This window comes from Petaurus breviceps, unplaced genomic scaffold, assembly GCF_028583685.1.
Source record: "Petaurus breviceps papuanus isolate PSGF00001 unplaced genomic scaffold, PetGlider_PUasm1.0 185, whole genome shotgun sequence".
Taxonomy (NCBI): Eukaryota; Metazoa; Chordata; class Mammalia; order Diprotodontia; family Petauridae; genus Petaurus; species Petaurus breviceps.
Genome location: NW_027185797.1, coordinates 41,140,008 through 41,166,288, shown reverse-complemented (window position 1 = coordinate 41,166,288; position 26,281 = coordinate 41,140,008). Strand labels below are relative to the sequence as shown.

Here is a 26,281-nt window from a genome sequence, read left to right as displayed (position 1 = left end):
AGTATTGTTATATTTGTTATATTGATTTAGCTTACCCATGAATGATTCATATTTCTTTAATCAAAGATGTCTTTATTTGGGTGAAAATTTTTAAATCCATTCATGTAGCTTCTCTGTGTGTCTTAGCAGGTAGACTCTCAATTGTTTTATACTATACATAGTGATTTTAAGAATTTCTTCTTTTCTGTCTTCTCATTGGATTTTATTGGTAATATACAGAAATGCTGATCATTTCTATGGATTTATTTTACATCCTGTAACTTTGATGACATTTTTCATTGTTTCAACTAGATTTTTAGTGAATTCTCTAGGATTTTCTAGGCAAATCATGTTGTCATAAAACTTTGCAACAAAGAGAAACTTACACACAGGATTCTTAGTATGATCAATTTATTAGCAAGGTTAGCAGTTAACAATAAATGGGATCCAAGGCTCTTCAGTAGCCAAGGATAAAACTGACAGGCAGAACAATTCTTTTAGAGCATTTGCACAGTTACTATTTTTAAACATAGACATATATCACTTCTGATTGGTTGGTACCCTCTTACATTAGTTCCTCACCAGGTGCCCTAACATTCCCAGACTAACATCATCTGGAAAGTCCTGGGGAGGGTGGGTAAATATCCTATGACCAGATTGACTTACATTGCCTAGAAAGTGCTGTGGTTGACAATTTCCAGACTAGGGGATAGGAGGCTTGCAGCTTACATGCTAGTACTTAAGGATGGGTTTAGAACCTCTGTGATGGGAAAACATTGAGAAATGGCGAACAAGGAATGAGGCACCTGAAGTTGTTTACCTCTGTTACCACTGTTGTCAGGCAGCAAGCAGAATGGGGGTGGCATGCTACAAGCAGGGAGTAGGCCACTGAAGCTACAGGCTTAAGAAGCTCAAACTCACACAGTGAGGGGTCCCAACCAATACATAGTAGACTGATTAAGCCTAATGAAATAGAGTGGAAGTTACAGCAATATTGTTGTAAGGATAACTTTGAGTAACCAAGTCATTTGACTATTAGAAATACACAATTAAAATTAAAGAACATATGAAGAAAGATTCTATCTGCATACAGAGAAAGATAAATAGAAGTGTGTATAGAATAATTTTACATATATATACCTATTTGTGTCTAATGACAGGCATATCTAGAGCAGGGGGAGTGAAGAAAATAAGGGAGGAGAAAGGGAATGTATGTTATAACTTAGTTGTATATTTAGAGGAAATAGTAATTTGTACATGGTAGATTAGCAGCTACATGTGTAATCATCTTTCTTATAGCACTGCAATATGGAAGTGCTTGTTTGTTCTGTGAATTGAAAATAAAATAAAATTTTAAAATAGAGTGGAAATCTTAATACTTGATCAGTTCATCATACACTAATGATCAAGCAGCACTAATGATCAATTAATTTTCAATCCCACAGCCATCATATCATCTGCAAAAGTGACAGTTTTGCTTTCTTGTTGGCTATGCTTTTTCCTTCAGTTTTTAACCTTATGACTATAGGTAGCATTTCTAGTACAATATTGAATAATATTGAAGTAATCATTTAATTTTTGTTTTTGTTATTGAAGTGGTCAATTAAACTCAATAGTTTCACAATTTTTTTCATCCAGTCCTTAATTCCTGGTAGAAATTCACTTTCATTACAGTTATTATCTTTGGGATATGTTCTTGTAGTCTCCTTGGTAGCATTTTATTTAAAATGTTTACATTAATATTCATTGGGAAAATTGTTCTATAGTTTTGCCCCCTCTTTCTTTACCTTTTTTTCAAACAGTTTAGAAATTTGATAGAATTCCCTTGTCAATCCATCTGCTCCTTTTTTTTTCTTAGAAAGGAATGATTTTCATAAAATGACAAATAATATTCATTCAAGGATTAGCTCCTACCCTTAAAGCATTTTCCTAAAAAAGACCTTTTTTCTTGGTCTTCTAAATACTTTCAAACAGGAGAAAGACTGGAAATAGTTGTTAAACTAGAGAAAATATTATTTTAAAATACTTTTAGAGAACAGTTTTCAGAAAAAAAATCAAAGCTATCTATAGTCATATGAAAAAATGCTCTAAATCACTATTGACTAGAGAAATGCAAATTAAAACAACTCTGTTGTACCACCTCACACCTATCAGATGGCTAGTATGACAGAAAAGGAAAATGATAAATGTTGGTGTAGATGTGGGAAAACTGGGGTACTAATGCATTGTCGGTAGAGCTGTGAACTGAGCCAACCATTCTGGAGAGCAAATTGGAACTATACCCAAAGTGTTATAAAACTATGCATATTATTTAATTCAGCAATGCCACTACTAGGTCTGTATCCTAAAAATATTTTAAAAGGGGGCAGGGGAGGTACAAAAATATTTATAACAGCTCTTTTCTGGTGGCAAAGAATTGGAAATTGAGGGGATGCCCATCAATTGGGGAATGGCTAAACAAGTTGCGGTATATAATTTAATGGGAAATTATTATGCTATAGGAAATGACAAGCAGGATGATTTTAGAAAAGCCTGGAAAGACTTACATGAACTGATGCTGAGTGAAGTGAGCAGAACCAGGAGAACATTGTACAAAGTAACAGCAATACTGTTTGATGAACAACTGTGAATGACTTGACTATTTTCAGCAATACAGTGATCCAAGACAATCCCAAAGAACTCATGATGAAAAATGTTATCCATCTCCAGAGAAAGAACTGATGTCATGTAAATACAGACTGAAGTATACTATTTTCACTTTCTCTCTCTCTTTCTTTTTCAAGTTTTCCTGCATAAAATTACTAATATGCAAATATTTTACGTGATTGCACATGTATAACCTATATCAGACTGCTTACCATGTCAATGAGGAGAGAGGGGAGGGAAGGAGGTAAAGAATTTGGAACTCAAAGCTTAAAAAAAACAATGAAAGTTAAAAATTGCTTTTTCATGCAATTGGGAAAAATAAAATCTCATTTTAAAAAGTATTTCCACCAGGTGATCTTTCTTTGGGCACCACTTTCAGTGGCTTTACTTCATCCCCAGTTTCCTTTCTCAAAGTTCAGCCCAATGAGGATGTTTGTGCCCTATATTACGTATATTCCAGACATCTTTCAGAAGGAAAACAAGAGGCAGTTTCCTGAAGAAGAAAACATTCCTGAAGAAGAGTCATCCCATAGAGCGAAAATGGTAATACTTTACAATGTTGATTATTACTTCTTTATTTCTAGGGAATATTGAGAAAGTAGATTGTAGAAAAAGTTGGGAGACAAAGCAGGAGGGAGATATGAAAAAAATAACCAAATATCAGAAGTTTCCAACTGTAGGTGAAATTTACAGCTATTGGGAATGTGGGAAAGCCTTGAGTCAATGTTCAAACATTTCTAAGCATCAAAAACAGATTATTTTATAAAGCCTTATAAATGCAATAAGTGTGAGAAAACTTTCATTGCCAGCTCAACTCTTATTTTAGATGTTTTAATTTTAGATTCATATTGGAGAGAAGCTTTATAAATGTACTCAGTGTGACAAAGTCTTTACTCAAAGCTCTACCCTTGTTTAGCACTAGAGAAGTCACACCAGGAAAGGCTTATACATGTGATAAATGGGAGAAAGTCCTTAGGTAGATCTCAAATCTCATTAGAAGATTTATATTAGAGAGGAGGCTTAAACATAGTGAATGGGAGAAAACCTTCATTTGGAGCTCATTGCTTATGAGTTATAAGATGAGTCACACTGGAGAAAAGCCTTATATATATAACAAATGTGAGAAAGTCTTCCTTCATAGGTCCAATCCAGTTGTATATCAGAAGATTAATATAGGAGAGAAGCCTATAATGAATATGTGTTGGGGGCCAGGAAGTAATGGTATATGGGCTAGTGCCTGCTTGCTTGATGTATGACCTTAAAAGGTAATGAATAGAGCTGTAGAAGATGATTGGCTATGTGTACCTATAAGTTGCCCTGATGCGGAAGTTCAGGGCAGTCGCGATGTAGCTGAGCCTGAATAAACAACTCCTGCAAACCTCGGGTGCTCTGTCTGGTAATTCCTCCTAGGAGGCCGGTGACGACCGAAGACTTACCATGGGTAAGTGAGAGGACGGGATATCAATAGCCCCCCACAAATATGGAAAGCTTTTCTCATGATATTAGCCATAAGAAGATTCATACGGGAGAATAGTCTTTTCAATGTTACAAGTTTGAGAAACATTTCTGTGGTAGTTCAAACTATATATAACATCAGAAATGGAAGAAGAGAAAGCATTTATTAAGAGCTTACTAGACACTAAATGCTCTTTTGGTATGTCTTCATCTTTCCCAACTTTATACTGTCCCCCCACTTAGAATGTAAATCAATTCAATTCAACAAACATTAAGCACCTACTATGTGCCTGGCACTTCCCTGCCCTCAAGAAGTTTACAATCTAATGGGGGTATAACAAGCAAGCAAATATATACAAGGTAAGTTAAGTATAGAATAAATGAGAACTCATGAACAAAGGGAAAGCAATAGAATTATGAGGGGTTGAGGAAGGCCTCTTGTAAAAAGTGCAATTTTAGCTGGAACTTAAAGGAAGTCAGGGAGGTCAGTAGGCAGGGAGAAGGAGGGAGAGCATTGCAGGCAGAGGGCACAATCAAAGACAATGTCCAGAGTCAAGAGATGGATTGTCCTTGTATGTAGAACAGCCAGGAGGTCAGTGTCATTGCATCAAAGACTATGTATTGGGGAGTAAGGTATAAAAAGACTGGAAGGTAGGAGGAGTTAGGTCATGAAGGGTTTTGAAAACCAAACATAGTATTTTGTATTCAATTCTAGAGTCAATAGAAAGTCACTGGAATGGCTTGATGGGACCTGCATTTTTTTTTTAAGCAATTGGGGTTAAGTAACTTGCTCAAGGTTACACGGCCAGGTGTTTCTGGGTGGGTGCTAAGTGTCTGAGCCTGGATTCAATCCCAGGTCATCCCCACTCTGGGGCCGGTGCTCTTACTCACTGTGCTACCTGGCCACCCCTGAATTTTAGGAAAAGCACTTTAGTTGTTGAATGACAAATGAATTGGAGTGGGGAGATAGCAGAGGCAGGCACACCAAGTAAAAGCAAGGCATGAGGTAATGAGAGTCTGTCGTAGAGTGGTGGCAGTATCAGAGGAGAGAAAGTGATATATTCAGGAAATGTTGCAAAGGTGAAATCAACAAGCCTTGGCAAAATCTTGACCATAGATGAAGCAAGAGACAGGAAGGAATCCAGAATGACTCCTAGGTTTTAAGCCCGAGGGATTGGGAGGATGGTGTTGTCCTTTGAAGTAATAGGAAAGGTAGGGGAAGGAGGGTTTAAGGGAGAAGATAATGAGTTCTGGAAATCATCAACATAGAAATGATAGCGAATCCTGTGTGATGAGCCAGGGAGATCGCCAGTAGAAGGAGTAGACAAATGAGAGGAAAAGACCTAGGACAGCACTCTGGGGAAATCATGCTTTTAGGGTGGGACACAGATGAAAATCTAGCAAATAAAAGTGAGATGTCAGACTGGAAGGAGCAGAATCAGGCGGGAACCTTCTGAAGGAATGTAAGATAGAAAAGAGCGTGCAAGTTGGAGAGGATGTTCAACACTGCAATATTTACAAAGCTGTGCAAGAGGATGAGCCCTGGGAAAGCAATTCACATTTATCAAAATAGAGATGGAAACCAGATTGCAAGTGGCTAGGAGATGAGAAATTCAGGGCAATGAATGTAGAGTGTAACTACTTTCTATGTATTTTCATTTATTAAGTTTCTGCTTCTATATCTGTATACATGATAGGTGTCTACTGTATGTGATGGTAAACTTCAGAGTAGGGATTCTCTGATTCGTATCTCAGCACCTAGAACAATGCCTATTCATAGTCATCACTCAATAAATGCTTATTTTTAATTGGTCAATTGACCTCCTAAGATATGTGAAAGGGAAAAGCTTAAGCAGATAGTTTGGTCATGGGAAGGATCTTTAAGGGTATGGGAGATCTGAGGGTATTTGGATATAGTAGGGAAGGAAGGTTTGACACAGTGGGCAGGGAAAGATTGAGGTTAACATCAGGCATATGTGTCTCCCAAGCAAATATCCCTGGGGAATTTGTACCCTAGTAGTTCAGCCCTTCACATTCAATCATTTCTAATCATTTTGCAGGATCATTATCTCTTTACTGGACTTTGAATTCAGCAAAGATTTTCCAACTTTCCCAGGAAGGACCACCTAGAAATACTCAAACACTCATGATCCTGGAATCTGCTCGTTCCCAGAAAAAAAAATGTCCAAAGGAGATGACGGATGTAATCCAACTCTGGAGCTTATCAAGGCATGTTCCAACAATATGATAAGAGGGCAAACTGTGTATAACATAGTGTAGAAATGACCTGCTTAACTAAGGTGTTAGGCAAGAGGGGAGAAAGCAGGCAAAACAGGGGTGATGTCCTGGGGATGATGTTGTAATGTCACCGTGAAGACAAAGAACAGGGTTGGGGTCATAGAAAGAATGCTAAAGGCATTTTGTAGTTCATGTACATGGGTAATAGCAAACTCTTTGGTATGACCATCTCTATACACAACTGAGGTGGAATGGAGGAAGTCATGGGAATTGACTAGATTGAAGAAGTAGAAATTTGAAGTGCTTGAAGGATTATCAAGATTTCTGAAATCCCCTAGTAGAATCATGGAAATTAGGGTGAAGAGAAAGATTGTGATAAGCTCTGAATTTCCTATAGAAAGAAGAGAATGTCAGGCATCAGGAGATAATAGGTCCCAGAGGCTTGAGAAATCAATTGGGATTGAATGAGCCTCAAAGGCAAAGAGATTGTTGAATGAAACTGACAGTAGTAGAGTCTGAAAGAGGCACTGGGGTTGGGATACAAGGACTCTTCTGACTCCTGGACTGTGGTCAGTCATTTGGGTTTCTAAGTGAAAGTACAACCAGTGTTGGAAAAGGGTATATATGAGCATGCTGTCACCAGGAGGCAGCCGGATCTCAGAATGAGGGAAGTCTCAAAAGCTAGTCCCAGGTGATCACTGGCAAAAGCCCTATTCCAGGAGGTAAAGGTGGCACCGAAAAACTCTAGGTAGGATTTGGCACTCAAACCTTTCAGGAAATTCCTGGAGCAAATATTAAGTACCTTCTAGGTATAGGTTCTTGGGCTTCAAGGAGCTTCCCTGTGTAGCTGGCATTAGATCTCAATGCAGATAAATTCATTCCTAAAATGTAACTGCTCTCTGAAGGGGACTCATCAGCATTGCCTGACCGCCCGAGTTTCTCAGGCTGGTGAATCTCACCTGGACAGCTGCCTTCCAGTTGCAGGTGCTTGTAGTATGAAAGGATTTCTGGCAGCCTATGGTAATTTCTCCCTAGTGTCATTTTCTGCTTTGCCCAGGTCAGAACACAGAGAGTTTAAAATATCAACTGTCCATGAACCCTTTATAATTTTTTTAAGGAATCTATTTGGGAAGCAGAATTCTGCTTAATTCGCACCATTCTTCCTTTCCCTTCACCGTCCTCTCCAACCAGTGCTCTCCTCTTGTGTTCCCTTCCCATTCTTCATGTAAGGAGATGTTGCAGGAAAACATGAAATAGCACTTCTCGCAGCCCTTCTGCACAATTAGATTCCTTCGAAGATGTGTGACGACAGGGCTCGGAAAAGACTCATATAATCATCTCCCCATAAAAGAATGCAAAAAGTTCAGCCACGTTTCATTGCTCTTAGATAACGTATGCCTCCCCTTGGTCTTCTGAGTAAAATTAAATTTTTTAAAATGTTATTTTCCGTTTCAAATTCTCTCCTTTATTCAAAATGCGTCCCCATTCATTGAGAAGGTAATATGATACCCATTATATATGTGTAATCATGCAAAACATGTACTCCTATTAGCAACATTGCAAAAAAAAGCAAGAAAACTAAAGTGTAAAAATATACCTCAATCTATACTGAACAATCAGTTCTCTCTCTGAAAGTGGTTAGCTTTTTCACAACGAGGCTTTTGAAAGTGATGTGAATCATTGTATTGATTAGAGTAGTATGGTTTTTCAGAGTTGATTATTGTTACAATATTGTTATTATTGTATACAATAGTCTTCTGGTTACACTTACTTCACTTTATATCAGTTCGTATAAGTCTTCCCAAATTTTTCTGAAACAGATTCCTTTATCATATCTTATAGCACAGTAGTATCCTGTAATATTTATATACCACAACCTGTTCAGTCATTTCCTGATTGATGGACATCCTCTCAATTTCTACTTCTTTGCTACCACAAAAAAGCAATGACAAATATTTTTGTCGTTTTAATTTTTTAGAAACTGTAGTATTCTAAATTTCACAACCATACAACACTAATAGGCTATTGAAGACATTGTTGACCAAGAATGCCTTGTACAGTGTTCTCAGAAAATAACTATCAAATTTTTGTTATTAGACCACCAAGGGGTCAAGGCATTTCCCAAATAAAATGTTGGGACAGCTCTAATGTAACCATCTTCTCTTATAACTTGTATACTAAGGACAGTCCCATAATAAGCTATCATAAACAAAAATTTTTTCATTATTCCATTTCTGATATCATATATATAGTTTTATCTGTCATAGAAGACTTTCCCAAACCGATTACATTTTTTTTTTTGCTTTTTTGGAGGGCAGTTGGGGTTAAATAAACTGCCCAAGGTCACACGGCTAGTTTTTTGTGTGTGTAACTATGTGAGGCCGCATCCAAACTCAGGTCCTTCTGACTCCGGGGCCAGCACTCTGATTACATTTTAAAAAGCTATTTTTGAGGATGAATCCTCTCATGTTTAAAATCATAAGAAGGCCTTCCTATATTAATTATAAAGCTTCCGTCTCTCCAGTAGGAATTACATTAATGTATTTAACATCTGAGCTCAGAATGAAGGTTTTCATTATACTGATAAGGTCTGTACCCATTGTGAATCTTTTGGTGTAAAAAAAGACACAAATGTTGAGTAGATTCTTGCCCACATCTTATATATTCCTACATGTTCTCCATCATGTTTCCTTTTGTGTAAAATTAGTAGTTACTTTCTTATAAAAGCCATTCCTTATTCATGATTTTTAAAAGACTTCACTCTATGTGTCTTCTGATGTCAGATCATGTTAAATTTGAGACTAACTACTATTCCACATTCATTATATTTATTTTATGTTTATTTTCAAATTTTATTATTTATCTTTTGAGTTCTGCATTCTCTCCCTCCCTACTGCCTCTCTCCCGTCCCCACTAAGAAGGCAAGTGATATGGTATCAATTATACACATGAAATCATACACATAAAATATATTTCCAAATTAGCTATATTGAATAAAAATGCAATAAAAACAAAGTGAGAAAACTATACTTCAATTTGCACTCAGAATCCATTAGTTCTTTCTCTGGAAGCAGATAGCATTTTTTATTACAAGTCCTTTAGAATTTTCTTGGATCATTGTACTAATCAGAGTAGCTAAGTTTTTCCACAGTTGATCATCATTATAATAGCACTGTTACTGTGTAATATGTTCTCTTGCTTCTGCTCACTTCACTTTGCATCAGTTCATGTAACTCTTTCTTATAGCACAATAATACCTCATCACAACCACGCAACTTGTTCAGCCATTCCCCAATAGGCATCTTCTCAATTTCCAATTCTTTGCTACCATAAAAAGAACTACCATAAATTTTTTTTTGCTTTTTTTCTTGCTTTTTGGAGGGCAATTGGAATTGTGACTTGCCCAGGATAACACGGCTAGTTTTTGTGTTTAAGTGTCTGAGGCCAAATTTGAACTCAGGTCCTCCTGACTCCAGGGCCAGTGCTCTATTCACTGTGCCACCTAACTGCCCCTACCATAAATATTTTTGCACATATAGGTTCTTTTCCTTTTATCTCTTTGGATTACAAACCTAGTAGTGGTATTACTGAGTCAAAGGGTATACACGGTTTTATTAGTCCTTTGGACATAGTTCCAAATCATTCTCTTGAATGGTTGGACCACTATTTTCTCTCATTCCTTCTAGCATTTGTCATTTCTGATAGGTATAAAGTAATTCTTCAGAGTTGTTTTAATTTGCATTTCTCCACCCACAGGGATTTAGAGAAGTTTTTCATATGACTATAAGTAGCTTCAATTTCTTCTGAAAACTGCCTGTTCATATCCTTTGACCATTTATCAGTTGGGGAATGGCTTATTTTTTTTTTTATAAATTTGACTCAGTTCCCTATATATTAGAGGGGGAAAGTTTTTATCAAAGAAACCTGCTGTAAAATTTTTTTATATTATTTCATTGTCTATGGTACCTTTTGTCAAAATTTAGATCTATTTTTGTTTCACTTTGTCTGAGATCATGATTACTACCCCCTGCCTATTTTTTACTTTGACTAAAACATAATGGATTCTGCTCCATCTCCTAATTTTAACTCTGAGTGTGTCTTTATGTTTCAAGTGTGTCTTTTGTAAGCAACATATTGTTGGATTCTGGTCTCTAATTTTTTATTTATAGGTGAGTTCATCTCATTTACATTTACAGTTACAATTGCTGTATATTTCCCTCCATCCTGTTTTCTTCTGCTTATTTTTCTCTCTTTTTATCCTGTTACTCCTCAAAAGCCTATTTTGTTCTGACTGCTGTCTCCCTTAATCTGCCCTCCTTTTTATTATTCCTCCTCTTTCTTTTACCTTCTTTTTTTATTTTTTTTTATTTTTAAGCAATCGGGGTTAAGTAACTTGCTCAAGGTTACACGGCCAGTTATTTCTGGGTGTGGTACTGAGTGTCTGAGCCCGGGATTCGATCTCCAGGTCGTCCCAACACTGGAGCCAGTACTCTTACTTGCTGAGCCACCTGGCCGCCCCCTTTTACCTTCTTCACTTCCTATTTCCCTAAGAAATAAGATAGGTTTATATATCCAACTGAGTGTGCATGTGTGTCTGTATTTTTCCTCTTTGAACTGATTCTGATGAGTGAGTTTCAAGCATTGACCACCCTAGCCATTTCCCACTCCACTATAAAAGCTCTTTCTTGCATGCCTCTATTATATGAAATAATTTTCCCCATTCTACTAGTCCCTTCCCTTTCTCCCAGCACATCCCTCTTTCTCACCCCTTAAATTTAATAATCGCCTCACATCCATGCCCTCTGTCTATGTAAACTTCTTTTAACAGTCATAATAATAATAAAGTTCTTAGGAATTACCTATATCATTTTCCCATATAGGAATGTAAACAGTTTGAGTATTGAATCTCTTATGATTTCTCTTTCATGTTTACCTTTTTATGTTTTCCTTGAGTCTTGTGTTTGAATGTCAGACTTTCTATTCAGCTCTGAGCTTTTCATTAGGGATGATTGAAAGTTTATTTCATTAAATATTCATTTTTCCCCAAAAGGATTATACTCTGTTTTGCTAAGCAGGTGGCTCTTGGTTGTAATCCTAGCTCCTTTCTCTCTGGAATATCATATTCCAAGTCCTCTGTTCCTTTGATGCAGAAGCTGCTAAATCTTCGATGATTCTGATTATGGCTCCATCATATTCGAATTGCTTCTTTCTGGATGCCTGCAGTATTTTCTCTTTGACCTGGAAATTCTGGAATTTGACTATAATACCCTAAGAGTTTTCATTTTGGGATCTCTTTCAGGAGGTGACCAGTGGATTCTTCTAATTTCTAATTTGGCCTCTGAATCTAAGATACTGGGGCAGTTTTCCTACATAACTTCTTGAAATACAGCATCTAGGTTTTTTTTTAAATCATGGCTTTCAAGTAGTCCAATAATTTTAAAATTATCTCTCCTCAATCTACTTAGTAGGTTTTCTGATGAGATATTTCATATTTTCTTCTCTTTTTTCATTATTTTGGCTTTATTTTAATGTTTCTTGATGTCTTATGGAGTCATTAGCTTCTATTTGCTCAATTCTAATTTTTACTTCAGCGAATTCTTGTACCTCCTTTTCCATCTGGCCAATTCTGCTTTTTAAAGAGTTCTTTTCTTCAGTGAATTTTTGTACCCTTCTACCATTAGGCCAATTCTGTTTCTTAAGATGTTATTTTCTTCAGTATTTTTGGTGCCTCTTTTACCAAGCTGTTATTTCTCTTTTCATAATTTTCTTGTATCACTTTCATTTCTTTTCCCAATTTTTTCTCTACCACTCTTCTCTCTTTAACTCTTCTAGGAATTGTTGTTTGGATCCAATTAGTATTTTTCTTTGAGGCTTTGATTGTAACTATTTCCACATTACTGTTTTTTTCTGAGTTTGTGTCTTGCTCTTCCCTGCCACAGTAGCAGCTTATCATGGTCAAGTTCTTTCTATATTGTTTGCTCATTTTTTCCAGCCTATATCTTAACTTTGAACTTTATATTCAAGTTGGGCTCTCTCACCTGGAGCTAGGGAGACACTGTCCCAAGCTTCAGGCTTGTTCATGCTGCTATTTTCAGAGCTAGTTGGGGGTACGGGGTCTATAATGATCTTCAAGGAGCACGAGTCCTTGTGACTGTAGCAGAGCAAGGAATGGGGTCACAGTTCCAGGGCCAAGAGGAGCACTAGTGATTGCAGCTGCAGGGGATTAGGGGTCCTTCCTGGAGAAAGAGCAGAGCACAGACTAAGAGAGCAGTGACTACACCTCTCTGACCACACCACCTTGGAAAGAAGAGCTGACTTCCTACACTGTCTCAGGCTAGAAAAATATCTCACCCTGACCTTTTCTTGGCTCTGCTGCTTCCAAATTTGATTTGAGGTATTATTTTGAAGTTTTTTTGAGGGGAATGTTGGGAGAGTTCAGTTTGGGTGGCTGCCTTCCTTCTGAGATCTTGGCTCCCTCATTACACTTATAAAGCTTGTCTTCAGTATGAATTCTCTTGTGTTTATTAAGTGCTGAGGTTCTACGGAAGGCTTTCCCACATTCCTTACACTTATAAGGATTCTCTCCAGTATGAATTCTCTGGTGGATGAAAAGGCTTGACTTTTGAGTGAAGGATTTCCCACATTCACTACATTTGTAAGGCTTCTCTCCAGTATGAGTCATCATATGTCTAATAAGCATTGAACTCTGACTGAAGGCCTTCCCACACTCATTACATTTGTAAGGCTTCTCTCCAGTATGAATCCTCTGGTGTTTCAAAAGGCGTGAGTTCTCAGTGAAGCCTTTCCCACATTTATTACATTTATAAGGTTTCTCTCCACTATGAATCTTCTGGTGCATTTTAAGTTTTGACATTTCAGTGAAGGCTTTCCCACACTCCTCACATTTATAAGGCTTCTCTCCAGTATGAATTCTCTGGTGCCTGACAAGGAATGAGTTTTTAGTGAAGGATAGTCCACAATCCTTACATGTAAAAGGCTTCTCCCCAGTATGAATCATCTGATGAACAGTAAGAGTAGAGCTCTCATTGAAGGATTTCCCACACTCCTCACATTTATAAGGCTTCTCTCCAGTATGAATCCTCTGGTGAGTAAAAAGGGTTGAGTTTCGAGTGTAGGCTTTCCCACATTCATTACATTTATAAGGCTTCTCTCCAGTATGAATTCTCTCATGTTTGAAAAGGGTTGAGTACTGAGTGAATGCTTTCCCACATTCATTACATTTATAAGGCTTCTCTCCTGTATGAATCAACATATGCCTATAAAGGACTGAGCTCTGACTGAAGGCTTTCCCACACTCAGCACATTTATAAGGCTTCTCTCCAGAATGAATTTTCTGGTGTTTTGAAAGGTTTGAATTTCCAGTGAAGGCTTTCCCACACTTATTACATACATAAGGTTTCTCTCCACTATGAATTTTTTGATGCGTTGTAAGTTTTGACATCTCAGTGAAAGCTTTCCCACACTCCTCACATTTATAAGGCTTCTCTCCAGTATGGATTCTCTTGTGTCTAACAAGGTTTGAGTTTTTAGTGTAGGCTTCCCCACATTGATTACATGTATAAGGTTTCTCTCCAGTATGGACCATCTGATGTAAAATAAGGTTTGAGCTCTCAGTAAAGGCTTTTTCACACTTGTCACATTTATACGGCTTCTCTCCTGTATGAATTTTCTGATGCCTAACAAGGGATGAACTTCTATTGAAGGCTTTCCCACAATCATTACATTCATAAGGCTTCTCTCCAGTATGAATTCTCTGATGTATATTAAGTTTTGACACCTCAGTGAAGGCTTTCCCACACTCCTTACATTTATAAGGCTTCTCTCCAGTATGAATTCTCTGGTGCCTAATAAGAATTGAGTTTTTGTGACATGATCTCCCACATTCACTACATTTATATGCTTTCTCTTCATCAATCATCTGATGTGAAGGATGAGTTAAGGTCTGACTGAAGGCTTTTTCACAGTCATTGCCTTTCTGGCACTTCTTTCTAGAATGAATTCTCTGGTGTCGAAGAAGTCTTGACTTGTGAGTGAATGTTTGCCCACACTGGTTACATGTATAAGCCTTTTCAAGAGAATGAACTTTCTGATGTTCAGAAAAGTTTGAATATGGAGGAAAGACTTTCCCACATTCCTTATATTTATAACATTTGTCTCTAGTTTGAATCTTCTGGCGTTTGGTCATTTTTCTTACATCACTCTCCTGTTTTATTTCCTCACTTTTTACTTGGTTCTCACTTTCACCCCATTCCCCACAAATAGAGGAGCAATCATCAACACTGCTGAGTCTTTCAATCTTCACTCTATAGGGAGATTCCTCCTCTGGCTCATTCTTGGTCATGATCTTGGACTCCAAATCTGAAAAACAGTAATATAAAGTACAAATGTCTGATATAAGTCTAATATAAAGTACAAATGTTCTGAGCTTTGAAAATGGAAACTAGAGGGGGCGGCTAGGTGATGCAGTGAATAGAGCACTGGCTCTGTAGTCAGAAGGACCTGAGTTCAAATTTGGCCTCAGACACTTAACACTTACTAACTGTGTGACCTTGGGCAAGTCACTTAACCCCAATTGCCCTCCAAAAAATAAAGAAATGGAAACTAGGGATGAAGTGATGTGACTGCAAATGGTACTCAGAGGAAAGGAGCACCTCAAAAAATCATTTTTTGACAGTTTCTTTTTAGTATCTCTAGAAATATGGAGAAATAATGTTTCCTAGGCTAACAGAGTTTTCTCTGTTTGGAAGTATTTAGAAGACCAAGAATATGTCATTGTTTTGGGGTTTTTTTAGGGAAATGGGATAAAAGTAAAATCCAATCTTTTAACAAAGACTACCTTTTCTATGAAAAAAAAATCATTGTGTTTGGCCATTTCCTCAATGGACTGTTATAATATCTACCCAGAATCACTATACTTTCTGTTCAGAAGGGCATATTTATTTGTCAGAGAAAGGAGGCCCAGAACACTTGAGGATATTGGACACTTCAAAATAAGCTCAGTCCAGGACTTCCAGGACTCTTTCTCAACCTCTGCCCCATTGGCCTTCTCACTGTAGCAGTGTACCCCAGCCATTATGACCCCCATCTCTACCTGGTGAGTTCCTCCCTAGGACTTCTATTTAAGAAAGCACACACACCAGCAATGATTACCTCAAATCTGGACACCCCTGTGTACTTCTCCTTCTTACTTTGATATGGATACTCCCTCTCTCTCAATATTTTAGCAACCTTTTTGTATGTGAACTCTTTTTTTATTGTAATACAAGCTCCTCAAGAGCTGGGAATGTTCTTCTTTGTGCTTATATATTTATTCTCCAGGTAAAGTATTTTTAGTCCCAATTCCTGGCACACAGTAAGCACTTAATAAATGCTTTAAGAATCTATTTGTCTATCATGGTCAGAACAGAGTAATGACCCTTATTTGGGAATGCTAAACCAAAAATGTACTTAAACATGATAGTTTATTTCACTCAAGATTATTATAAAAGTTACCACAAATATTCTTGAGTAGATGGATATGTCTGAGGGCATGAGGTGTAGAATGGATAAAACCATGCCAGTTTGTATAGTTTTGGGTTAGCTAAAATTATTTTGATGTAGAATGACATTAGATTAAAAACTTTTTTTCTGGTATGGCAGATTTGTGCATGAAATATAGTGATATGTAAATACAGATATATTACTCTTTATGTATATGTGGACATAGATATCTATCTATATTTGTGTGTCCACATAGCTACCTATATATAGATTCGTGTATATATCTATGTATATATATGTAATGTATATGTATAATATAATGTATCTATGTATATAATATATAATGTATATACACACATGTAATATATATACAACCACAAACATTAATATGTGTATATAAGCATCTATAAATGCTTGAGTATATTCCAAGAGATGAACTCTTAGTCTACTTCTTGGCAGTTTGAAGCCATTGGTACTAATTAATCAGTAGAAAAGAAATAATATCTGATGTGTTTTATAGGACTTTTAAGTTTTGTCAGATGTATTCTTTCATATTATGATGTCAACAACTCCATGATCAAGGTAGTATAGAAAATGCCTCATATTGTTTGGAAAGTGTATTATTATTACTATACTGTTTAAATCTAATTTTATGTGACTAGAAATTGTTTGAATTCAGAATATCTCCCTGACATCAGTAACACTCTGGGAATGCAGGAGATGGTGACAAACAATTTTAGATTTCCTTAGATCCTGGATCCACCCACAAAACATTTTTGTTTTGGATTCATTCAACTAGGTCTTATTTTGGGTCCACCCAAGCTTATGTTTTGGTTTGCCAAAATTTTATTAAATGTTTCTATTTACTGATGCAACATTTAAAAAGGTTCAAGAGACATAATGTCTGGGTAATTTAATAATTTTATTAATAATGCTAGCATTTTAATAAAAAAATGGTCATTTGGCTGTCTGTCTCTTAGACCAAAGACAATCATGGTGACGGGCTCATGGCTTATCTGCCCTTTTGGAAGAAGAGTGTTCCTGAGGTTAGTAATCAGAGAATAAAGTTAGCTCAAACTTCAGAGACTGAGGTCTTGAAATGAGTATAATAGAAAAAGGGGGAAATTTGAATCTCCCCAAATCATTGGTTATTAATAATCATTTCTCTCATTGATATGCATCTCAATCTACTTTGCTTTCAAGCTGCCCTCTTTGCTGGTTCATGCCAGTACCCTTGTCTAAATCCTATATATGTAAACTTCCCAGAGCCTAGATGAGAGGAAGCCATACTCTTTCCAGCTCCCTCTCCTCTACCAAAATACCCAATAAGTTCCTTTCTAAAACTTTTAGTTTTGTTCTTGTGAACAACAGAACCATGAGGGAAGATATCCTTATTTTGCAGATGAGGAATAAAGAGAGTTTCAGTTTTGGGGTCTTCTCAAGGGTCACAGGATATATTAACCATAATTATTGTTTACTTGGCACTTTCTTTGTACAAAAGTGTTTTCTGCCTAGGATTCTGGGGAAGGATGGTCATTATTATCCAGTTCATTTGACACGAGACACTTATCTGAATCTGATTTCTTCTCCAGCTTGCAGCTCCTCCTATCAACTTCTGGATCTTAAGGTAGCAAAGAGACTGAAGTGTGGAGGTAGGGTCCAAGGGGAAATAGAGTATGGAATATTGATCACAACCATTGTGTCCCAGGAAGACTATCTTGGCATTTGCTCTTGCTGAATTAATATCCTGTTGACATGTGTGCTCAGTGACAGAGCAGGCTACTACATCAGTGCAGTAATCAACAGATTTTTCTAGTTGGCAGATTATATGCCAGATCACCTAAGTGAGGGAACAAAGGGGAAAAGAGAGGATGGTACAGGAAAGAATCCCAAGGGACACCCACATCGAGTTGTTAGTACATGGATGAAGATTAAATAAAACACACTGAAGGAAAGGAAGGGAACAAGCATTTATTAAGCACCATGTGCCAGGCTCTGCACTAAGTGAGCCCTTTTCAGATATTATCTCAACCCAGGGAGGGAGGTGCTATTATGGTCCCACTATTATTTCTCACTTGAGGAAACGTATTGCCCTCTGAGTCTTTTCTCAAGGCTCTAAATCCCTGCTTCTTCAAACAGATCCTTGAAGGACAAGGAATCAATGCCCTTTAGTATCCTGGCTGCTGGACATCTGGACACTCCAGCGGATCACTGTCTTTTTTATGCACGGAGCTCAGAACTGAACACAAGTCCCAGATGACTCTGATGAGGGCAGAGGACACAGGTCTACTGCTTCCATCCGCCTATAAGGCATGCCCCTGGCCATGCATGCCCAGGCAACAGCTTTTTTGGTTCTTCTTTCACTGATGACTGATGACTCCTCTCAAGCTTGTAGCCCCAGATATTTTGAGGAACACTTTGCTGTCTTTGATCCTCTGCTGAATTTTATTCAATTCTCCAGCACATACTGATCCTTTTGGATCCTGAGTCTATTATCTAGTACATTAGCTATGCTCTCAGAATTATGTCATTTGCAATGTCATTGAGCATACCACATTTGCCTTTGTCTAAGTTGGAAAGGAAAAAAATCAAAAGACAATAAAAGAAAAGAAGAAAAGGGTCAGTGAAGCATTTTTGGAAGGTACAGAACAGAGCAGAAGAAAGTCCAGAAAGAAACACTGTCATACATATTGTAACATTCTTTTAGTACAGAAGAAAGCAGTCTAGAGAGAAAGACAGCCATCAAAATAGAGGTACTTTTTTAGGCACAGAAAGGAACTGAAGGATGTCGAGATAGAAACACAGCCATAGAAATTAAAACATTCTTTTTAGATAGGGAAGGAAACAGAAAAAAGTCCAGATAGAAACACTGTTAGAGAAATTAAATGATTCTTTTAGTACAGAAGGAATTTTAAATAGAAACAGGGCCAGAGAAAGTGAGTCTTTTTTTTAAGCTACAGAAGGGAATCCAGAGAGAAATGTAGCCATAGAAATTGCAATATTCTCTTTTAGGTACAAAAGGAACTTCAGGAAGAAATATAGGCATAGAAATTGAGACATTTTTTTTAAAGCTACACAACAAAATGTCAGAAAGTCCAATTAAAAACACAGATAAAAAAATTATAGACTTTTTTCATGCATAGAGGGGGAACAGAAGAAAGATCAGTTAGACACACAGGCATACAAATTGAGGTATTTCTTTTTTAGTCCAGAAGGAAGTTTTGATAGAGCCACAGCTTTGAAAAATACATGAAGACTTTATCATTTGGGTGTTACAAAGTTTGAAGGGAAACCTTTGGCACCTTCCCTCCTTTCAAACAGGAGCTTCCCCAATTCCCCAGTCTTGGAGGTTAACTCTAAAGGAGGGATCTGAACAGGAGATGGTAACCTAGTACCAGTAAAAGCTACCAGATTCTAGTCTAGGTGAAAGTCTTTGGAATGATAAAGAGAGTACCCTCTGAAAATGGGGACCTCTGAGACCTCTCAGAGACCAGTTTCCAGCCCCCTGTGAGAGGGGGTTCTGGACCCTCCAGCTTTTATGCAGAGTCTATGCTCAAAGTCCTCTGATTTCTAAATTCATCCGGTCAACTTCAGAAGCAGGATTGAGTGTCTACAGTGTGCATAGCCCAGAGACAACCTTAGCCAGGCTCCTGCCCGCAGAGAACTCTCAACATCCCTCTCCCATCAGTACCCAATGCAGAGGAATCAATAAGAAAAGCAATATTTTCCCTGAAGTTTACCATCTTGGAATTCTCCCCTGGGTTTCTTAGTCAGACCAAACCTCAGATCTTCCCTTGGACTTCAGCCTTACCTACCTGGGAAGGTCTTGGTCACAGTATCTGATAGCTTCTGAATCAAACCCCTGCCTGTTCCCAGCCCAAGCTCCTCCAAAGGCACTCACATACTAAGGAAACCTGTTGCCCACTTATGGTTCAAATACTCAGAAAGTGAGTCCTACAAATGGACACACCCTCAGACTTTTGATAGGGTAGATGTGAGGTTAAATCTATTCTGCCTAGATGTTTCTGAGTGGTTTCCTCCATTAGAATATGCCCTCCAGGAGCCCAATGGTATGGTTTTTGTTATTGTTGTAGCAGTTTAAGACCAGGATTTGAGATTGAATGGGAGGACGGAAGGCTTTTTTATAGCTCTATTTTTAAACAGAGAATCTGGGCCTTCGTAAGTGTTTCGTAAATGTCTCTGGATTCTCTCAGAACCTGGTCAGATACCCCTTCTCCACCCAAGATCCAGATTTTAATCTGCCCTGATTTCACCAAGAACTGAGATCTTACAGCAAGCTTCCCAACTCTGCCCAATACTATGCCCATAATTTGAAGGAAAAGGGGAAGCCAGATCTCTCTTCATCCAGGAAACATCTATCTCCATGTGACATCTCCCCCAAATTATCAAACTCAGAGACTTAGAGCTGGGAGAAGCCAAAGAGATCATTTACACTCATCCAGACATTATCCCAAGAAAGAAATGTGGGGACTAGCCAGCTTTCATATGTACAAAGGCTTTATTTTTAAGTCCTACAGAGAGAGCAGGTTCTCACACTTTAAACAGAAGGCTTACAGGGCAGAGCTTGAGTTGCTGCACTGAATGAACCACATAATTGACCTTATCCCCCACTTTAAATTCAACCCCTATAACCTGTTTGTTGCCAAGATCTATCTTGATTTTAAGTGTTTCTCCCTAGCCTGAGTTGTTAAGGTATTTTTCAGTCATGTCTGACTCTCCATGACCTCATTTGGGGTTGTCTTGGCAGAGATGCTTAAGTAGTTTGCCATTTCCTTCTCCAGTTCATTTTACTGATGGTAAAACTGAGGAAATCATGTTTAAGTGACTTGTCCAGGGCCTCACAGCTAGTTAGAAGCTAGCCTGAGATGCGCTGGTTATTGATTCACAACCCCCTTTTCAAAAAAAAAGTGCAACCCATGCTTTTTAGTTTAATTTGCATATTTTAACATTTTCTCCACCACTCTTTTTAAGTCTAAACAATCAACTAAATGACAAATTAAGCCCTAATTTGTAGCCTTTACAGAGTCTGGTATGTGAATAATCACTCTCAGTCCCCTGTCCCTGATCCAGAGTGAATCATGAGCCCTGAACTGCAGGTTCTCTAACACCTACCCCAGCCTATTCCTAGCTTGAAGCCATTTCTAATTGCAAATCATAAAGAGGCAGTGGATTATAACAGAAAGAATCCTGGAGCAGAAGCCAGAAGCCTTGTTTCAATTAAGTTACTGAGTGTGTGTTCTTGTACATGTCACTTGCCCCCTGTGGTCTTTAGCTTGTTCATCTGCCACAATGAAGTAGGATTGGCCTGGGTTAGTTCTAAGGTCACTTCCATTTTTGACAGTCATGGAAATCCTTCATCAGACCATCAATCCCTCTCTGTTCCTCTTCCCCTTCAGAGAGTTGTGGAGAATAAACCCTCAGAGAGGAAATGACTTGCCCAGGATCACATGCTACATCAGGGAAGAGTCAGAACCAAGATTCTTGGCTCCTGGCTACCAGTGCCCAGTGCAGGGCTCTTTCTCCTACACCTTCTCACGTCTCTACGTGTCTGGTGCTAATCAGACCTGATGCCCAGAACCTCCCTGCATTTACCTTTTGCTTTCTGACTCCAAACCTAGAGCCCAACACAGATGACAAAACCAAACAAGAGATACCAGGACTTTACGCTCCAGTCCTCCCCCATCCAAAGCCCAGGCCCATCTCACCTCTCTCCTGCTCCCCACCAGCCAAGGAAAGGAGCTTCAGCCCCATTATCTATTCTCCTCAGGCTCCCCCAGGAAGAAAAAGGAAAGGGGGGATTGTGGATTCAGTCAGCCAGCCCATGGAAGAGGTGGGGGAGTACCCTCCCCGGTCCCTCTTGGTGTTAGGGCCTCTCCTGTGTTCATCACCTCCAACTGGCCTGACTACATCCTGCTTGCATAGAGCTGTCTGCATGTTGTCTCCCAAATTAGAGGGGCAGGCACTACTTTTTTGTCTCTCTTTGTATCCTGAGCACTTAGATCACAGCAGGCACCTCATAAATATTTCCTGACTGGGTCCCTGAGATTCTGGAGCTAATAACCTGTGTCACTGACCCCTCCACGCAGCGTCCCCCATGGCTTCCTGAGTGATGGTGGGCCAGCCCTGGCACCTGTGTGGGACCCTTGTCCACAGGAAAAACAGTGCCATGAGACTGGCCCTATCCAGCCCCTGCCCTGGGCTGCAGCCCTCAGATCACCTGTGACCCCTGCCCTTACCAGTGCTGTCCTCTATATTCCAAGGTCCTTCCCAGTCCTGAAGCTAAATGACCTTCTATACCTTGTGATTCTACCTTCTCTAACTCTCCAGGAGGATGCTGGCCAGAGGAGTCTTCCTGCTTCCAAAGGCATTTTCCAGACATCGAGAATCCACAGGCCTTGTTGCCTGGATTCTCTTCTGTCTTAGAAGACTTGGGGGAGGGGAGGATGGAGAAAAGATGGAGAAAAATTCCAGCTAGAGCTTAATTTGAGTCTGACAAATGTTTCTCAGAAGGAACCATTAACCCATTTTTTAGATGGAGAAAATGAGACCCAGAAATGGGACAAGATTTGTCCTAGATCATGCAGCAAGAAAAATTTGGGAATGGAACAAGGACTCCTGATGCCTAGCTACATATACACAAAAACATCCCCCCACACACATATAAATATACATACACGGACCCTAATTGTTTTACTCCCTGGACTCTGAGTAAACGTTTCGTAAATGGGAGATAAAAGGAATATTAAGAAGGACCTGGGACCTTTCTGTTGTTCAGTTGTGGCAGACCCTTCATGACACCATCTGGAGTTTTCTTGGCAGAGACACTGGGGTGGTTTGCCATTTCCTTCTCTGGTTCATTTCACAGTTGAGGAAACTGAGGCAAACAGGGTGAAGTGACTTGCCCAGGGTCACACAGCTAAGTGTCTAAGTCAGGATGAACTCAGGAAGGTGAGTCTTCCTGACTCAAGGCTCAGGACTCAATGCACTATGGAGCTCTTAGCCACCTTGATAGAAGGAACCTTAATTATCATCTATTCCAATGTCCTCATTGTACAGTTAAGAAAACTCAGGCCCAGAGAGCTTAGGTCAATGGCCCAAGGTTGCAGGGGTAGGGGGTGGTAGAACTGGGATTCGAAAATCTCTGCCCTGACTCTCAGTAACACTCTTCCTATTGAACAGCATCATCTGTCACCAGGCAGCTGAGGCCTCCTGTGAAGAAGAGACTGGCCTAATGACCTTAGACTATAGAGGACAGCACTGGTAAGGGCAGGGGTCACAGGTGAGCTGAGGGCTGCAGCCCAGGGCAGGGGCTGGATAGCACCAGTCTTATGGCACTGCTTCTCCTGGGGACTGTGGGCAGGAGTCCCACACAGACAGTTTGGGGCAGGGGGATGCCCTCTGACAGGCCCAGTCCTGGGGCTATAGAAGGAAAACATGAGGCTTTCCTATGTCATCTAGTCTGAGCCTTTCTTCTTATAAATGGGGGGGGGAGGGGCCTAAAGGAGACAAGAGTCTTGTCCAGGTCACACAGCTATGAGCCCTGACAAAGATCACAGATGTAAAGCGGGAAGGGACCTTGCAGGATTTCATACACAAACTAGATTTGGGATTTGGCACGTCCTTCATTTCATAGATGGGGAAACTGAGGACCAGGGGGTGACCTGACTTGTCAACAGTCACACAGTAGCATTAAGCATGGGAGGCAGAATCTTTTATTCTCCTGGAGTTCTGGGGGAGTGAGGCTTAAGACCCAGAATTGATAGCTAACTACTGGAGTTTCTTTTCATTAGGAAGTCAAATGGCCCAGAGTCTCCAAAATAGATTTGCACAACTGGTTGCAAACCAACTTCCATAAAATTAGCCAAGAACCAGAAACCAGGAACCAGGAAGATCTGGATCTTTCATCCCTCTGAGCCTCAGATTCCTGGTCTCTAAAATAAGGTCAATGACACTTCTAGTCCTTATCTCATAGGGATGTTGTCGGATTCCAACAAACTTGTTTCTGTAGAAACATTGATCCAGTGACATCAGATGGGCTGGCAATCCCATTCCCATCCTCTCCTTCTGACAGAAAGGGGACCCTCCACTCTAGGCTCAGTCAGGTACAAAAGGCTCCAACAAAATTGACAGAGATTCCAAAGGAAATGGGGTATCTCACCAGCTTCATTTCTCAGCAGGGAGCCCTTCTACTCTGGACCCATACACACATAGGTTGGGTTTCATCACTGACTACTTAAAAAAAAAAGAACACAAAAATCAGGCTTCTTGCTTCCAAAGGAAAGTGTAAATTTCTCTAGAAATCCCAGAGCGTGTTGGACTCTTCCCACAGGCAGGGAGACCTGGTACAGACTAGAAGTCTGCTTCTCATTGTCACAATCTGACACTCTAGAAGATTTCCAGTGAAGATGGGCACCTGAAGGGAGGCAAAATCACCCATCTCCTGTATACCTATTCCAACAAAAACCCCAAAGTTACAGCAGACTGAATAATGATCAAGAAAGTCAATTAGAAACTGTAGCAAATGACTTCTTCCACTCCAGAATGCTGAATTAGCTAGAAGCTTGTGGGAAAGGGGGCTACCAAAAAAGCCAGTACAAACAGAAATTAACCACCCAGCAGACTCTCAGCATGTCCAGAGATCCAACAAAGGCTGTCACATCCTACAGAGCCCCAAGAGCAGGAGCCTATCCTCAGAAAAGTCCTAATTAGATCAGAAATACACATCAAGGACCTCAGAAGGGACTTAGCAGGAAACAGTCTTTGTTCTATTCAATAAGAAAACAATAGATTAAGCTCTAATTTGTAATCTTGCAGTGGTTCTGACAGGTAAATGCTCACCCTAAAAATTGTATGATCCCCTCTGGAGAAGCTGACTCGGTCTGGCTCCAGGACGCCCCTGTCCTTGGTGCTGAGGTAAATCATGAACCTTGGGACTGGCAGGTCTAATTAACAAGCCATTTCTAATTGCAAGTCATAAAGAGGCAAAGGAATGTGACAGAAAATGCTGGGATTGAAGACAGAGATCTTGTTTCAATCAAGTTACCAGTCACGTGTTCTCTGCCAATTCACTTACCTTCTGTGGCCTTCAGTTCATTCCTCTAACAACAGAAGAGGTAGATTGCCCTGGGTTATTTCTGAGAGCCATGAAAACCCTTAGATAATATCAATTGATGCCTCCTTCCCTTCCTTCCTTACAGATGGGGGACTGATGCCATGACAGAGGGGATCATACCCTATGGAAAAGACAGCCTGCCTCAGCCTGGCCTCTGGTCCCCAGACCAGGGCTCTTTCTCCTATACTTTCCTACCCATCCAGGTCACCAGTGCTAAGCAGAACTGATATCCTATAGACCTTATGTTTACCCATCCCTTCTGCTTTCTTACTTTAAATCTTACCTAAACCCCAGCACAGAGGTTAAAATTCACTGAGATGCTAGAGTTGTTAACTTCTAATTTCTCTGACTCTCCAAGTGAAAGTTGATCAGAAGTCTCCTGCCACCAAAGGCATTCCCAGACATCTAGAGCCTAGAGGACTCAATGCTGGCCCAATGTATGGATTCTCTTCTGTCTTATAAGACTATAGGGTAGAGTGGAGGAAAGACTGAGACAGGGACTCTTGGCTGCACTATTCTCTGCCTCCATTGTATGATTTTTTTTTAAGCATCCAAAGTTAATCTGTCTGTAGGGAGGTATGGATACCTGGGTCCTACATACATACCTCTGGTGGACAAGAGATTAGGCACTGGGAGGTATGAACATGCCTTCAGGGATTCAGTTCCTTTCTGGTTCAAGCTAGCAAAGGTCATTGACTGTGACCCAAAATCAACAAAGTGCTAGGCTTTTTTTTTTTTTGCCTTTTGTAGGGCATTTGGGGTTTAAGTGACTTGCCCAAGGTCACACAGCTAGTTTGTGTGTGTGTGTGTGGGTGTTAAGTGTCTGAGGCCAGAACCGAACTCGGGTCCTCCTGACTCTGGGGCCAGCGCTTCTTACTCACTGCGCCACCTAGCTGTCCCCAAGAATTTGTATTTTTTTTGCCTTTTTTTTGAGGGCAATTGGGGTCAAGTGACTTGCCCAAGGTCACACAGCTAGTTTTTGTGTTAAGTGTCTGAGGCTGGATTTGAACTCAGGTCCTCCTGACTCCAGGGTCGGTGCTCTATTCACTGCACCATCTAGCCGCCCTGCTAGGCTCTTTTTTAATCTTTAAATAATATAACTAAAGGTAATAATTGCCCCCACCCCCAATATGCATATCACCTTTAACTTTATGCTTCTCTAGCCAAGACCGCATTGGAGTCTTACAAAGAAATTAGTTAAGCCCTTTTTATAGATGGAGAAAATGAGACCCAGAAAGAAGACAGGACTTGCCCAATTTCACATAGTGAGACAAGTTTGGAAATGGAACTCAGATCTTTCGATGCCCAACCACTATACACAAACACATA

The 26,281-nt window shown here is 39.5% G+C and overlaps 1 protein-coding gene across 4 annotated transcripts in view; it reads right to left on the bottom strand.

Annotated features, from left to right (window-relative positions):
- LOC138161962 (zinc finger protein 665-like) overlaps positions 1-26,281 on the bottom strand; it is a 244,912-nt gene that overhangs the window by 23,566 nt on the left and 195,065 nt on the right. For 3 of the 4 annotated variants that reach the window (XM_069089073.1, XM_069089074.1, XM_069089075.1), the window contains one exon: positions 374-14,697. In XM_069089073.1, coding sequence (XP_068945174.1) covers positions 12,716-14,697 — 1,982 coding nt within the window. In that variant the 3' untranslated portion in view covers positions 374-12,715. Of the gene's footprint in view, positions 1-373; positions 14,698-26,281 lie in introns of those variants that run through there. The other variant, XM_069089076.1, reaches the window with a different exon arrangement.